The 14,985-nt window shown below is 39.8% G+C and overlaps 1 protein-coding gene across 1 annotated transcript in view; it reads right to left on the reverse strand.

The window, feature by feature from the left end:
• ntrk2b (neurotrophic tyrosine kinase, receptor, type 2b) overlaps nucleotides 1-14,171 on the reverse strand; it is a 37,044-nt gene extending 22,873 nt beyond the window's left edge. The window contains exons 1-7 of the mRNA XM_073860922.1: nucleotides 13,596-14,171; nucleotides 12,219-12,293; nucleotides 12,045-12,116; nucleotides 11,842-11,907; nucleotides 11,593-11,738; nucleotides 9,358-9,513; nucleotides 6,737-6,865 (exon numbers count right to left, since the gene is read on the reverse strand). Coding sequence (XP_073717023.1) covers nucleotides 6,737-6,865; nucleotides 9,358-9,513; nucleotides 11,593-11,738; nucleotides 11,842-11,907; nucleotides 12,045-12,116; nucleotides 12,219-12,293; nucleotides 13,596-13,789 — 838 coding nt within the window. The 5' untranslated portion in view covers nucleotides 13,790-14,171. The remainder of the gene's footprint in view (nucleotides 1-6,736; nucleotides 6,866-9,357; nucleotides 9,514-11,592; nucleotides 11,739-11,841; nucleotides 11,908-12,044; nucleotides 12,117-12,218; nucleotides 12,294-13,595) is intronic.
• Between the last annotated feature and the right edge of the window lie 814 nt (nucleotides 14,172-14,985).

A 14,985-nucleotide genomic window follows, 5' to 3' on the forward strand; every position in this document is an offset into this window, starting at 1 on the left:
GAGTGGAAGGGCAGTATAGAGGGTACTAGGGTGAGAAATAGAGGAGGATGATAAAAATGAAGAGGCTTACTGTAATATTACAATGTGAAACATACAATGTATAACCAAAAGCAAAATAGTTGAAAAGGTTTAAACAAAAAATACACTCCAGTGTTGGGTCAAAAAGGGACGAACCCAACCCGTGGGTTTGTAATTTAACCTCTGCTGGGTTGTTTCAGCTCAAAATGTTGTCTTAAAGCTTTGGGTCACATATAAACATTTTCTGAGTTCATTTAACCCTTTACGACCCAAAATAACCCAGCATTTTATTTCAGAACCTGTTCATTGCATTTTCTCAACCAAAAATACTGAGTTTTTTTCTAGCATGGGGAAATAATAATGTTACTATTAAAGTGGCATATTATTATTACGATATGTTTTTTTAAATATTAACATGTTTGTTGTATTTGTGTTATTTTTTCTTATGCTCACAACTGTATAATCTTAACATTAGGAAGAAGGCAACAGGAGTTATATTACTCATTCACCTCTGAAGAAGGCCTACATATTACCAGTGCTCCATGTATTTTTCACTCTTTTTACTTGGTGTTTCCCAGAAATTCTTCTTGTGTCAATGTGTTTTTTTTAAAATTATCCAATATGATAAAGCTTTCATGTATTAGACAGCATTTCTACTCATGAAGTCTCCATGTTATTCATGAGATGATGCACTCAGAGGATGCAAACACATCCCTGACTGTTTCTCAATGTTAAGGATACTTCCTTGGCAGGACTGGTCTATCCAAGTCACTTCCTTCAGAGGCTAGGTGAGGCTCCTCTTTAGAATTTGAAGAACACGTAAATGGAACAGGCTAGCAAATGCACGTAATTGCGTAATTACGTCAGTAAAAAGGAGTGCTTTCGGCGCTGCGCGCATAGGATTGTGTGAGATTTGAGAGCGCAAAGAGCGCGAAGGATACATATATGCATCCTTTCCTGCATATGTGATATTTTCAGAACAAAGGACTTAGTCCTTGGTTGCAATTCCGAGGATCCTTGACATTGAAACAGTCCTTGACGGATGTTGATGACGCAGCATCCTCGAAATTCTGGCTTCTGAGAATCCTTCCTTGACAATGAGAAACAGCAGCGTGGCGTATCTGTTGCATGTCAGTTGCGTGGCAGCTGCGTCGCGTTTTCTGTGTCTGTACATACCAGAAGCATGCCTGACGCAGCGCTGACGCGCTGCTGTTGCTATAGGTGACATATATTTAGCCTGGAAACGCTTCCAAGACGCTTGCGTGTGGCGTGAAAAATAGGCGTCGGTCCTATTCCTAGCATGCACGAGCCGCGCCTGAGACGTGTGTGTCATGCAGGCGGTGTGAACTATAAAACCTGCTAACATGGGAGCCTAAATAAAAACGGACACGCCACGCAGCCAGTGTGAATCGGCCCTAAGTGTAACGCCAAGCCAGCAGAGGGAGCCCTGACCTGAGTACTGCCTCTTTGGATTTGTCTGCTAAGATTGGTTTTAATAAACATCTGCAAATGGATTCCGCTCCTGCAGCGTCATCCTTACCTAATACATTGTGCATGTTTCCAATTTCCAAGTGGCCTTTGCTTACCAGAGCAATTTATTTAAAGGATACCATGACCAACTCGGCGAACTCCAAGTGGTCAATGAACACCTCACCCATTATATCCAGTCGCTACCCACCACCAAGAACAGGACTGTAAGAGTGGCATTGCTTGATAAGTTTAATGTTTCAGCTTAACAATGTAAAGGATTTCTGCGTCAAGTAGTCATCTTTTTCAGTAGCCAGGCTGAATAATTCTTGTCTGATGAAAGGAAATGTGCATTCCTTATGTCATTGTTAACGGTAAAGGGGTCAAGTGGGCAGCCGCAGTATGGGAAACTGATATGATGTTTAGAACATCCTATACTCATTTTGTACAACAGCTTAAGGAGTTGTTCGAATATTCTTCAGGGGGCAAAAAAAATTTCCACTCATTTATTGCATCTGTCCTAAGGCCAAAGATCTGTTGCATATTATGCTATTGAAATCCGTACTTTAGCCGCACAAAGTGAATGGAACGATGTGTCATTGAAAGCCGTATTTCAACAAAGTTTAAACTTGGAGTTACAAGCAGAGCTAGCCTGTAAAGGGGATGATCATTCCTTCAAGGATTTCACGGACTTTGGCTATTCACATTGATTACCTCATCTGCAACGCTCCATCCAAGATCAAGCTACCTGCATCTAAAGCTACAGCCACCCACCGTATTGTGAAAGCTCCTAACGCAGTTCATTCGGATGTCCAAGCTCAAAGTGTACCAATGCAACTAGAAACTACTCACTTAACCCCAGAAGAAAGATCACATTGGTTGATTAATTGCTTATGTTTATATTGTGGAGAAGCTGGTCATGTCAATGCTACGAGTCACATATAGTCCCAAAGGAACTTTAACAACCCCAGTTGGGTGGGTGTTGGTAATTTCTTCCTGTTAATCAATGCTGCATTTACTGTTGTCACGATTACAACTGAAAGCAACTCTGTTACATTAACAGCAATGATTGACTCTGGGCCCTCATAAACTTAATTCACCAAGACATCATCAAGAAATACAACATTCCACCTCAGCCATGCAATCCTCCTGTAAAGATCAATGCCATCGACAATGCACCAATTGGTGAAGGTATCATTATGAAAACATATGAAAGCCCGCATAGATTTTGCCAAAAAACACATGAAACTCTATGCAAGCTTTCATATGTTTTGCACTGAGGAGAGGCTTCCAACGGGCCACTCTGCCATAGTGAAAGGCTGCAGTGAAAGTTGATTTTCTGGTACTTTCTCCCATCTCCCTACTGCATCTTTGGAGCTCAGCCACAGTGATCTTTGGGTTCTTCTTTACGTCTCTGACCAAGGCTCTTCTGCCACGATTGCTCAGTTTGGCTGGACGGCCAGGTCTAGGAAGAGTTCTGGTCGTCCCAATCTTCTTCCATTTAAGAATTATGGAGGCCACTGTGCTCTTAGGAACCTTGAGTGCTGCAGAAATTATTTTGTAACCTTGGCCAGATCCGTAACTTGCCACAGGTCTGTCTCTAAGCTCCTTGGGCAGTTCCTTCGACCTTATGATTCTCATTTGCCCTGACATGCACTGTGAGCTGTAAGGTCTTATATAGACAGTTGTGTGCATTTCCTAATCAAGTGCAATCCATTTAATTAAACACTTCAATGAAGGAGTAGAACCATCTCAAGGAGGATCAGAAGAAACGGACAGCATGTACGTTAAATATAAGTGTCACAGCAAAGGGCCTGAAAACTTATGAACATGTGATATTTCAGTTTTTCTTTTTTGATAAGTTTGCAAAAATGTCTACATCTATTTTTTCTGTCAAGATGGGGTGCTCAGTATACGTTAATGAGAAATAAAATGAACTTTTTTGAATGAAACAAAGAGTGAAAAACTTAAAGGGGTCCGTACCCAGTGTACCTCCCTGTTATCATGAATTTATTAAGGTCTTCAGCAAAACTAAAGCTACACCACTACCCCCTCATTGGCCATGGGACTGTGCCATCTACCTCCTACCCAAAGCTATGCCCCCCAAGAGTAAAATCTATCCCTTTGTCTCTGTCCTGAAACCCAGGCTATGGAAAAGTATATTTCTGAAGCTCTGAGTTCCGGTTTCATTCGTTCATCCACCTCCCCCGCAGCAGTAGGCTTTTTTGTTGAGAAGAAGGACAGATGCTTGAGACCATGCATAGGAAGTTTCCTTACTCTTTACTATTAGTACCCTCAGCTCTGGAACAACTACAAGAAGCCAAGATTTACATGAAACTGGATCACAGAAGTCCATATAACCTCATTCGGATAAGGGGACGAATGGAAAACTGCCTTACTCATGAGCACTATTAATACCTTGTCATGCCATATGGTTTGTCTACCGCACCAGCAGTGTTCCAGTCATTCATTAATGAAATCTTCAGAGACTTATTGAATCATTGTGTAGTGGCATACATTAATGACATCCTCATATTTTCCAAAACATAGGAAGAACATCAGGATCATGTCAAGACCATGCTCTTTCGTTTGCTGAAGAATCAACTATGTCAAGGATGTAAATGTTATTATAATGAATAACATTAGCCATCAGAGAGTTAAAATGGTTATGTCCAAAGTCACTGCCCACCAACCCACAACCGTCAAGGTGTTACAGCGCTTCCTTGGATTTGCTAACTTTTAAAGACACTTCATCCGTAACTACAGTATCACTGGTTTTAACCTCCCTGTTAAAAGGTAAACCTTCAAAGTTAAAGACACCTCGAACAGTGGTATGGGAGCGGTTTTGTCCAAACACCATGGCCAACCAGCACTACATCCATGTGCTTGATTAATTTCAGAATCTAACTGAACGCAATTATGACATTGGCAATAAACAACTGTTATCCATGAAGGCAGCTATTGAAGAATGGAGACATTGGCTAGAGGGTGCTGTGCACTCATTCTTGGTATTCACTGATCATAAGAATCTGGAATATATTAAACCATGTAGTTTCCATGTAAAAATGCCTACAACTCCCCCATGTGGTTGAAAAGCGCAACAGTGCCTGGTATCAGACACTCTTCTGCAGGCAGGGGGAGGGGCGGGGCTGTGTGCTCTACCCTCCACCGCCACTTTCAGAGTGTGCTTGTAGCAGCTAGGAGGCTGCTCAGGTTGCAGCAACAGTACAATTTGTCCAGTTAAAAGTTGTTCTATCACTGAAATAATTTTAGAGCCATTATTTTAAGGTAAAAAAACTACATAGCGTTGCTTTAAAGGTGTTAAACGCTTAAACTGTAGGCAAGCCCGTTAGGCTCTTTTCTTTTCCAGATTTCATTTCACTTCACCGTGACTTATCCACCAGGCAGAAAAAACAATAAGGCAGACACTCTATCCAGGAAATTCGATCCCTTTCAAGCAGACTCAACACCAGAACCCATCCTCTCTCCTTCTATTATTATCACTCCCATAACTTGGGATCTCCTGGAAGAAATTCAACAGGAACAGGTTAATGATGTGTGCAAAATCTAAAACCCCCAAAGAATTACCATCTCATCTGTTGAAGCCTCTGCCCATTTCCCAACCTCCATGGTCACATATGTGCATTGATTTTGTCACAGACCTTCCTCCGTCTGAGGGTTTTATTACTATATTTGTTGTCATTGACGGTTTTTCCAAGTCTTGTCGCCTAGTTCCCATGAAAGGTCAACCCACAGCCATGAAGACAGCCCAAGCTCTTTTCCAGCATATTTTCAGGATTCATGGCATCCCCGAAGACATTGTCTCTGACAGTCTCTGACCAGAGGTACTCAATTCAACTCCCAAGTTTGGAAAGCCTTTTGTAAACAGCTGGACCTTAACGTGGGTCTCACTTCTGGTTATCATCCCCAATCTAATGGTCAAGTGGAGAGGCTAAATCAAGAGATCGGCCTGTATCTACGATCATATTGCAGTCGTGAACCGCATCGTTGGGCAGAATTTCTACAGTGTGTGCTAGGATACCAACCCCCCCATGTTCCCATGGTCAGAAGATCCATCTTCAGTTCCTGCTGTGGACAATTGGATACATTGTAGTGAGGAGGTGTGGGACAAAAAAATCCAAGCTAACTGACAACATCGCCCACATTCTTCCCACCAACCTGGTCAAAGGGTCTGGTTCTTCACAAGAGACCTCAAGTTGCGGCTACCCAGCAGGAAGCTCAGTCCCAGATATGTATGCCCATTTAAAATTGTGAAACCGATAAATGAAGTTACATACCAATTAGAGCTTCCTGTTAATTATTGTGTTTCTCCATCTTTCCATGTTTCCCTCCTCAGACTTTCCACCCAGACGCTGAACCCATTTCTGGAAGCTGGGAGCCATCTTCCCCGCTGGACATTGATGAATCCCTATCGTATGCGGTAAAGGAGTTGTTGGGCTCTAGACGGCGAGGTGGACAGCTCCAGTATCTGGTGGATTGGGAGGGGTATGGACCTGAGGAAAGATCCTGGGTAGCTGCTTACAACATCTCTTATCTAGGAGTTTATGCGAGCCAGACCCGACAGTCTTGCACGACGACCACAGGGACATCCCCGTCGAGCTCCAAGAGTCGCTCCTAGTGTAGGGGATTCTGTAATGCCACGCCAGCACAGGGAGCCCTTACCTGAGTACTGACAGAGTACTGCCTCCCTCTGCTTCTCTGTTCACTTCCTGCAACCTGTATATTTAAGCATGGCATGCTTAACTGAACTTTGCGAAGTATTGCCAGTTTACCTGCCCCTACCGAGCGTTTCTTTCATGTTATGACCACTGCATGTTATCTTCTGACCACGTCTCTTGGATTTACCCTTTGTACTGTTATTTGGTTTGGACTGCCTGTGTATTACCTTTGCCTGCTTTATTGTGTATGCTGTTTGCCTGCCCCTTTGGATTTGTCTGCTAAGATCTAAACATCTGCAAATGGATTCCGCTTCTGCAGCGTCATCCTTACACTCTGTTTGCTTTGGTTTTTGAAACAACTTTTTTTTTCCCCCTTATACTAAAAAAACAATGTGTGATATAATTGTTTTTCCTTGTGTATATATTTGATAAAATCTCAATAATTGTTTAAAGTTTATGACACTAGCAAATGATAAAAAGATGTTAAAAAAAAGTTTCACCCCATTAACAGTACTTGGTTTTAATTCTATTTCAATTACAAGGCAACTCTACACAATAAATAATGTTCTTACAAAGAATATTGAGTACAACTGAAGCTTCCGCCTGGCCCACAATGTTCTCGGCGCTACATGTGAGCTCCCTGCCGTTGTCATCAGGTGAAAGTCCACTTAGAGTCAGCACTGACCGGAGCTCCATTTTACTTATCTGTAAAAAGGACAAATGAAAGATCTTTTTAGTTGATTAGTTATCAAACATAGGATTGTCTATTATTTATCTCAGGAGGTTGTGACCTTGGCTACACATGGCACCATTTGCACATGGAAAGCTAAATGTTGGCTCAAAAAGGCAGAGAAAGAGGAGTTTTAAATGATAATGTTAAAGTCAGTCACATCTGCATGAAACTGATTTTAGCAGTAATGCTATGTCATAGTCATGTCTACTTAAGAGCTGTATATGGAAAGCCAAAGGATTCAAAAAACACTTAAAGCTGCAGTCGGCAAATCTGAAGGATTTCCAACGGGCCACTCTGCGGACCGATATTGATCCTAGTTTTATTATGTTTGTTTCCTTGGTTTTTCTCTTAGCTCTGGTTGTCAACCGAGGAATCGGAAGTTTGTTAGTGAATGTTCTCTCTGCCATCAAGCTGCGTTCAATCCAACACACCCATGAACTTCAGGCAGATGCATGTGATATTGTAACAAGTGTGGGGGGGGCCTGTGCAGGAACTCTGATTGATAGGCAGATTTTACAGAGCCCTGCGCTGATTGGACCAGATAAACCGGGAGCGGTGGATTTTTGCAAACCAAATAACAAGCTCTAGGTGGAGCTAGAAGTGCATACTTTTTTCTTAAACAGTCTAATTTATGTTGTTCTATCGGAGCATAGTGTCGGTTTCATTGAATTTGATCAAAATTATCTTGCCGACCGCAGCTTTAACTGCAAAACCCAAATGAACAACAGGGACTGTATCTTCTAACAAAAGCATTGAGAATATCGTCATCGTTCGACCAAAACCTTGAGTCTTTATTTTTATTCACTTCATAGATTAATCCAGGACTAGGCCTTAGCTAGAGTAGGACATTTAAAAATGTTTTACAAACATACCTTACAAAAACAATACTGGTGTGCATCTTGAGACAAAAATATTGGCACCCTTGGTAAATATGAGCAAAAAAAGCTGTGAAGCCACTTTCTACTTTGTGTAGCTCAACAATCTTTTGCTGAACACCAGAACGATAGTCTTTGGGTTTAACCATTGATGAATAAAAAAGGGGATTTGGGCTTTGTGTTATTTAATATTTATTCCCCTGTGAAACAAGAAGTCATCATTGGCCAAGATCATGTTTAGAGTCACCATGGTGTGCCAAGACATGTTGAATATCAATGGGAATACACTTCAGAGATCTTTTTACTCTAGGGGTGCCAATAATTGTGTCCAGTGTGTATTGGAGAAAAACATTTACTTAATAATGTAAACCCCCCAAATTCAATTGTTTTACTTGTATTAACTGTAGTTTTTATTTATTTTTAATTAAAGCTAATAAAACATTGTAGATTTTTTCACAGCTTTCTTTGCTGATATTTACCAAGGGTGCCAATACTTTTGTCCATAACTTATGTTAAGATTTGTCAGTGCAAGTTTTTAAATTAAGTCAGCTCAAACATGGATAAGCCCTGTCCGGGAAACCACCCCTTAATGCATTAAGCGATGTTCAGTGTTAAATAATGTTTTTATATACTAATTGCACCAGATGCGCTCGTTCTAATAACGGACATATCACATAACACATAATGCACATCTCCACCATCCACTGGTCCTTGGTGTATATGACTTCCTTTCTTCAGCTGAATACATTTAGAGTTATATTAAAACATATTTAAAATGGCAGTTTTTAAAAACATGTAAAATTTTATTGGTTCTTGTGAGTCTCTTGACTAGTCATCATATGCGACAAGGGAGAACAAATGATTGTCTTAAGTACAGACGTGGAGCCGGTGTGCCGCTATTTTAGATTATACACAACTAACAGTGTAGTTCAAATTTAAACAGGACTTATCAAGATACAAGCTCAAAAAACAAATACACCTTAAATGTACATTTAAAAATTACATTGATCTCATCAATGCCCTGCCAAATAAAACTTTATGAATGAAATGCTAAATAATTAATCTTCTTATTCAAAACCTCAATGTATTTAACCTGTCAAAGAGACTGCTGTTTTCACTAAAGAATGAAGGCTCCTTTAATGTAAGTATTATAGTGAGCTTTTTAAATATTAATGGAAAAAAAGCTTTCAGGGGTTGGTGTCAAGTATCTGCGGTTTTAATGCTGTGTTCAGTTGAGATATTTGAAAGCCTATTACAGGATGCCATAAAGATTAAGTGTTTAAGTGTCCTTAATGTGTGAAACAGTGTAAAGAGTAGAGATGTGAAAACTGACTTAAGGATAGCAGATCTGTAAGCACTAAACAGGACTAGCACAGATTGTACAACAGTAACTTCAGACCCTCAAATCTGAATGGATTAGAAATGTTTCAAAAGTGCTGATACAGCCAAAAAAGCATGTTTTTTTGCTGTTTTGTATCAGTCTGCCACAGTAACTGTTAAAATAATATTTATCCCAGTGGCTGGAAATTCACTCTATGTATTCACTCTACAGTATACTACCCATTATTCAAAGGCACGTGAAGTGTTATCTCATGGCTAGTTGTGAGAGGAGGGTGATCACTTGAATTTAGGCTCCAGGAAAGCTCAGGGGGTGGGGCTCCAGACCCATTGCACATCACTGTAGCATCGCTTCCTGCCATTTGATTGACAACTGCAGGGATAACCTTAACACGTGGATGCTCTGAAAGGGAGTTGGACAGATGTACATGTTTACTACAATATTCACCCCTATGCCCTGGAACTACCAGTAAGTGATTTTCTTATTTTGCTATAAAATGGTAAAGACAAAAATCACTCAGATATGAAAATTCTGTAGATTATTTATTGAAAACATTTATTTAGATTTTACATTAAAATTACTTTTTGTACTACCTAATCTTTCACATTGGTCTGGTTGTGTATACCATTAGTAAGGTTAAGAAGATTAGAAACATGACATTATCTAGCTAATTACAATTGCTACCACAATCATTTATTAAAGCCACACCTAATGTAAAAATAGCCTAAAATGATACTTATAAGGCCTAGAATAGTACTTAAAAGTCATAAAAATATGACTTTTTTAAGCCTGACCCTTTGCACTGTCCTCTGAAACTTCAAAGAAGCATTTCACCCGTAGAAACATTAATCCTTATTAAAAGTTTTTACATCATTGAAAGACGGAAGTGCAACACTGAAATCTGTATTTCTCCTGTCTCAGCGGCAACTAAGGAAATGATGCACGACCATTCAAAAACATGACTGGGGTTCTAACTATACAAAGCTTGATGCAAATGGGTGAAGTGTCCCTTAAAAAAGAAGATATTTAACTTGACAAGTCAGTTAAACTTGAAAACTGTCTAAATGAAAGCACTTACATTTGTATTTTTTAGAATTCAAAATACTTTTTGATTACATATACTGCATATACAGCTGCTAAATTAACGCCATAAAGTAGGTAACAAAAGTCTACAATACTTAACGTTACAACATATCTTGCAGATAAGAGATATAACTATAAAATTAAAATATTTTCCTTTGCATTTTTGTACATTTTCAGGTGACAACACTGACAAAATGATCTGCATTTACACAGATCCGCTAACACAACTAAAAAGGCTGCATTATGCATGCCAGGCCACTAGATGGCGATGTTACTTCGTAAAGAAACATCACACATATGGATTCTTCTACTGGGTGATAAATATCGATCAAGATGGCAAACGCATGGAGCAGTATAGAGGGTATGCACATGACCTCACCATTGGCGAGAGGGACTGCGGTTACGCCCACTGAGTGGCAAAAGAGAGAGCGGCAGCATTTGAGTATAGTGTGACATCGCAAAAACACAGTGAAAATGCGTCAAAATGGGAAAAAGCTGTTGTGCGATAGACTGTACTAACAGATTGAACAAGAATTCGGAGCTATCATTTTACAGACTGCCAAAAAACACCGAAAGGAGAAGTAAATGGATCGTTCATTCCAACGTCCACAGACCACAGGTGGGTTGACAAGTTGCTAGGATAACTATCAAGCAGAGGTTTTACTTTCTACTTAAACGTATTTCTTCAAGTATTTGTATTTTATCCGTGTTTTTCTTTGGAAAACATACACCCCAAAGCATATTATCATAATTTTACACTATTACATTTCATTAATAATACGTTTTTGTTTTACATTCAATATTTAAGTCCATTAACATACTTTTACTCAAGTAAAAGTACACAATTTAATTTTAATTAGGTATTAAATAAAATTTAATATGCAATATAAAAGAATACACAGTACGATTCTATGCTTTAGAATGTAGTGAAGTAATGTTTTTCCCAAAAAAACAACCTAATAAAGCACAGATGCTTGGAAAATGTTACTAATATAACTAAGTATTGTCCACCTCTGCTATCAAGTCCAACTAAAATTCAATTGAAACTGAAAACCAGCCATTTTGTTGCATGTTTGTCACTCGATGGGGCGAGTTCCGGCGTGGTCATGTGGAAAAGTGACGTCAATGCATACCTTCTATTGTTTAGACAGACAATGTGGTAGGTTTTTTACTACAAGTGATCCTGGACTATAAAGCAGCAACATTTTGTAAACTTTTTGGAGGAGCATTAATAAACCCTGTATCTTGAGCAGCACAAACACGGTTCTGTAGGCCGCCATTGTTGTTTTAGTTATACGCACACATGTTGTTTTTATGTAGTTTACATAAAGACAAGAAGGCATTGTTTTCAAAAACGTACCCTTAGTTGGGTATTGAACATCACTTATTTTGAATTACCACATGAAGGCAGTGTGAGTCTAGAGAGTGCATAAGCTCTTCCTCCCTCCTGTAGACACTGGAGCCCGTCTTTCTCACTGTCGTCCAACCACTCTTTAATCCAGATGTTCTCACATGCACATTGCAATGGGTTCCCAGACAGCAACCTAAAGAAATTCCAAACAAAGGCACAGTTGTATTTATGCTTGACTAAACAGTGTACTGAACATGCATACAGTTGTACATGTATTTTTACTGAAAAGATCTTACAAAGACATGTTCAAATTACGAATGGCCATCCATGAGAGTGTTGATAAGTTATTGTCTCTGAGATTCCTACAAACAGAGAACAGAAAAGACATCAGTTAATTCAAATAAAGAAAAACAACACAAAAAATATTTCTTACTTAGACATCATCACACATTTTTCCACTTATAACTGAATTCCAGAGTAGTCTGAAAAAGGGACTTACAGATATTGAAGTTTGGAATTGTTGAAAAAGGCCAATTTAGATACAAATGTCAGGTACGTATTGGTCACTGTTCTGTGTGAGGGAAATGTTGATAATATGCTTACATACAGGAAGTATTTATGTCATGTAAGGCCATTATTATTTTATATGACTGCTTACAGACCAGATACTTACAAAGTCCTGAGATTCGAGTAAAACTTCATATGGTCCTCATTGATTGTATATAGCATTTTTTGATTTGCGATATATCTGTTGAAAGAAAACATGATTACTACTACAATACATGCTGGGCCAATACAATGATACAATAATATTATTAGATGGTAATGTAATATCAAAAGGTACATATAGCTTAATTAGCAGAGCACTGCATTTGCAGCGGGCAACATTGTGGGTTCAAACCCAGGGCACACACAATGATAAAATGTATAGCCTATGTTGTTACCTTGTATATATATACACAATGACCGTCAACGATCACAATATATATGTACCATTACAGTATACACTGATCAAAACAAAAACTGTACAAATCTCGGATACGTTATTAATATAATACATTATCAAAAATACATTTCCAAGAGCCAACTAAACTTTCTATTATTTACATTCCGTTTATCAAAGTATGTAACATGAACAAGTTAACAGAGGTGTGCATGATTTCACTACACGAGCACATGCCTGGAGTGAGTCCGGCGAGCCGTTGTCGTGGAAACGGAGTGACATATTTGCGTAGGCGCCGAATGCTATTGCTCTGCGGACACGTTAGACTACTCCCCAACTAACCCATACACATCAATTAATGCGTGTTAACTACTACTTAAATGGACATTTATTTAAGAAAACGTCTTTGCGCCGACGAGTCTTTATTATTTCAGTGCTATCTAATGCACGCACTCGAGCAGATTAGATCATCGGTGATAATGTGCTATAAACCAGACGCTGTATCTCCACCGATATGCATCTAATTGCTTCATGTAAGGAATTTATAATGTACTTGTGTAACCCAATAACGTTGCCTTATTGTCCTGTTCTGGTAAAGAAAGTTAGCCGGTGTGAGTCAGCATCCTCTCTAAATTATGAATGTTGGTATGCTGCGAATCGCCACATTTTAAAACGTATGGTGGTTATTTAGGTTTGCTTTCATGCCAACTTACTGCCTATTTACCATGGCCCCCACCCCTTACAAGCGTTCGTCGTCCTCTCACTAAAATACACTCACAAACACAGGACACATTGTCTGTTACCTGTCCATTATGCATTTGCATGGTGTTGTTTGATTTTATATTTGTACGCCTTTATTTATTATAGCAAACTCCACAAATGCTCATGCCCGGGTCGGAAATGCGAAGGTTATGGATGGCATCCAATGCACAATCGCACGCAATAGGGACTAAAGAGTGCACTAGACTTATTTACAACGAAACGGCCCTTAATAGATTGATGAATCTAACTACACTTCTCACGCACACACGCACGCTCGTTTTTCTCTCATCCGTGAAGCTGTATTACATATCTCACGGTTTTTTCTTGCTGTAACGTTTCACTTACATTTCAGTGATGTTTTCCATGTCAGACTCCGGCACCAAGACGGGGAAATCCTCGATCCCTGGTTCCTGATCAATACATGAGATCCTCGAGGCATTGCAAGTGCACGATGCAGGACAAGCCGAGCTGAGCCTCAGGAGCCCAAATAAAACCCCACACAATCCCCAACTAGCCATTCCATGAAAATCTGCGATCATAGCAGGTGTAACGCAGTGTAGGCTATTCAATGAAACCCAATATCGTGTAGCGTCTATAGTATTTTAGCGGCGCTGCTGTGGAAAGCGCAGAGACGATGTGCGCGACGAGAGACTGTCATGGATTGGCCTTCTCGTGTCTCCGCGGAAAGGTGATAACGCAATGTGAAATTTCGCCACCGCGATTTTGTGGATGACAAAATGTTGCGCTATCTCGGGTTGGCTTCTTCCAGATGCGCTGGTCTATGGCTGCAGATTGTGTCTATGGGCTGCGGTGCTCGGGTGCTGATGCTGACGCCTCATCCACATCCAGCGCTGGGGAAGAAAACAAGCGAGACTGTGTGTGTGTGTGTATGTGTGTGAGAGAGCGCTCTCGCGCGCTGGTGTGTGTGTGTGTGTGTGTGTGTGTGTGTGTGTGTGTGTGTGTGTGTGTGTGTGTGTGTGTGTGTGTGTGTGTGTGTGTGTGTGTGTTTGTGTGTATTAAGAGGCAGCAGCGCGTACCTGCAAGCGCCTATTGATTACCGACCGCATCTTTCTCAGCCATCGCTGTAATTACATGTGGATAGGGATGTTTAAAATGCTTTCAACTATGTGATATCGGCAATAATCGATATTCTGTGGTGTTAATGGGAGCGATCTTTGGGGTATTTACGTTGATCGGCACGGGTATTGACATAGCTCTTATGCCACGTTTTGCTTTTAATTTTTATATATACATTTGGGTGCTTAATTGATGTTATTGTTTTTCTTGTGTTTAACAATTATCTGAGCTGGCCTCGAATGCGGGGTTGTCTTGCGTTTCTATCGTGCTTTTCAACAATACAACAACTTCATGAATAGCCATTACCAGAGTGTGACGTGCGGTTTGACGCACAAGATGGGCTGCATCTAGAAAAATAATTACTAAACAAAAATGCCAGACTGTTTTTACTGATTGTGTCAGCCATGCATTCCAATCGTGATGGTGTAACCTGTATGTATAGAAACTAAATAATATGTGAGCGATTTGCATAATATTACAGAAAAACACAAAAAAAGTGTGCCTTTCTTAAATTTGACTGCTGTGCTTACTATTTGTCTTGTTAGGAAAGTTAGAGCCCATTTTCAATAGATAACACGCCTTATATATTTTATTTTTATTGTGATAGATTTCATTTTAGAAAGAGTACACCGAGGGCCCTTATGGCTGTAGGCTACTG

The sequence above is a fragment of the Misgurnus anguillicaudatus genome, chromosome 22, assembly GCF_027580225.2.
Source record: "Misgurnus anguillicaudatus chromosome 22, ASM2758022v2, whole genome shotgun sequence".
In the NCBI taxonomy this organism is placed as follows: domain Eukaryota; kingdom Metazoa; phylum Chordata; class Actinopteri; order Cypriniformes; family Cobitidae; genus Misgurnus; species Misgurnus anguillicaudatus.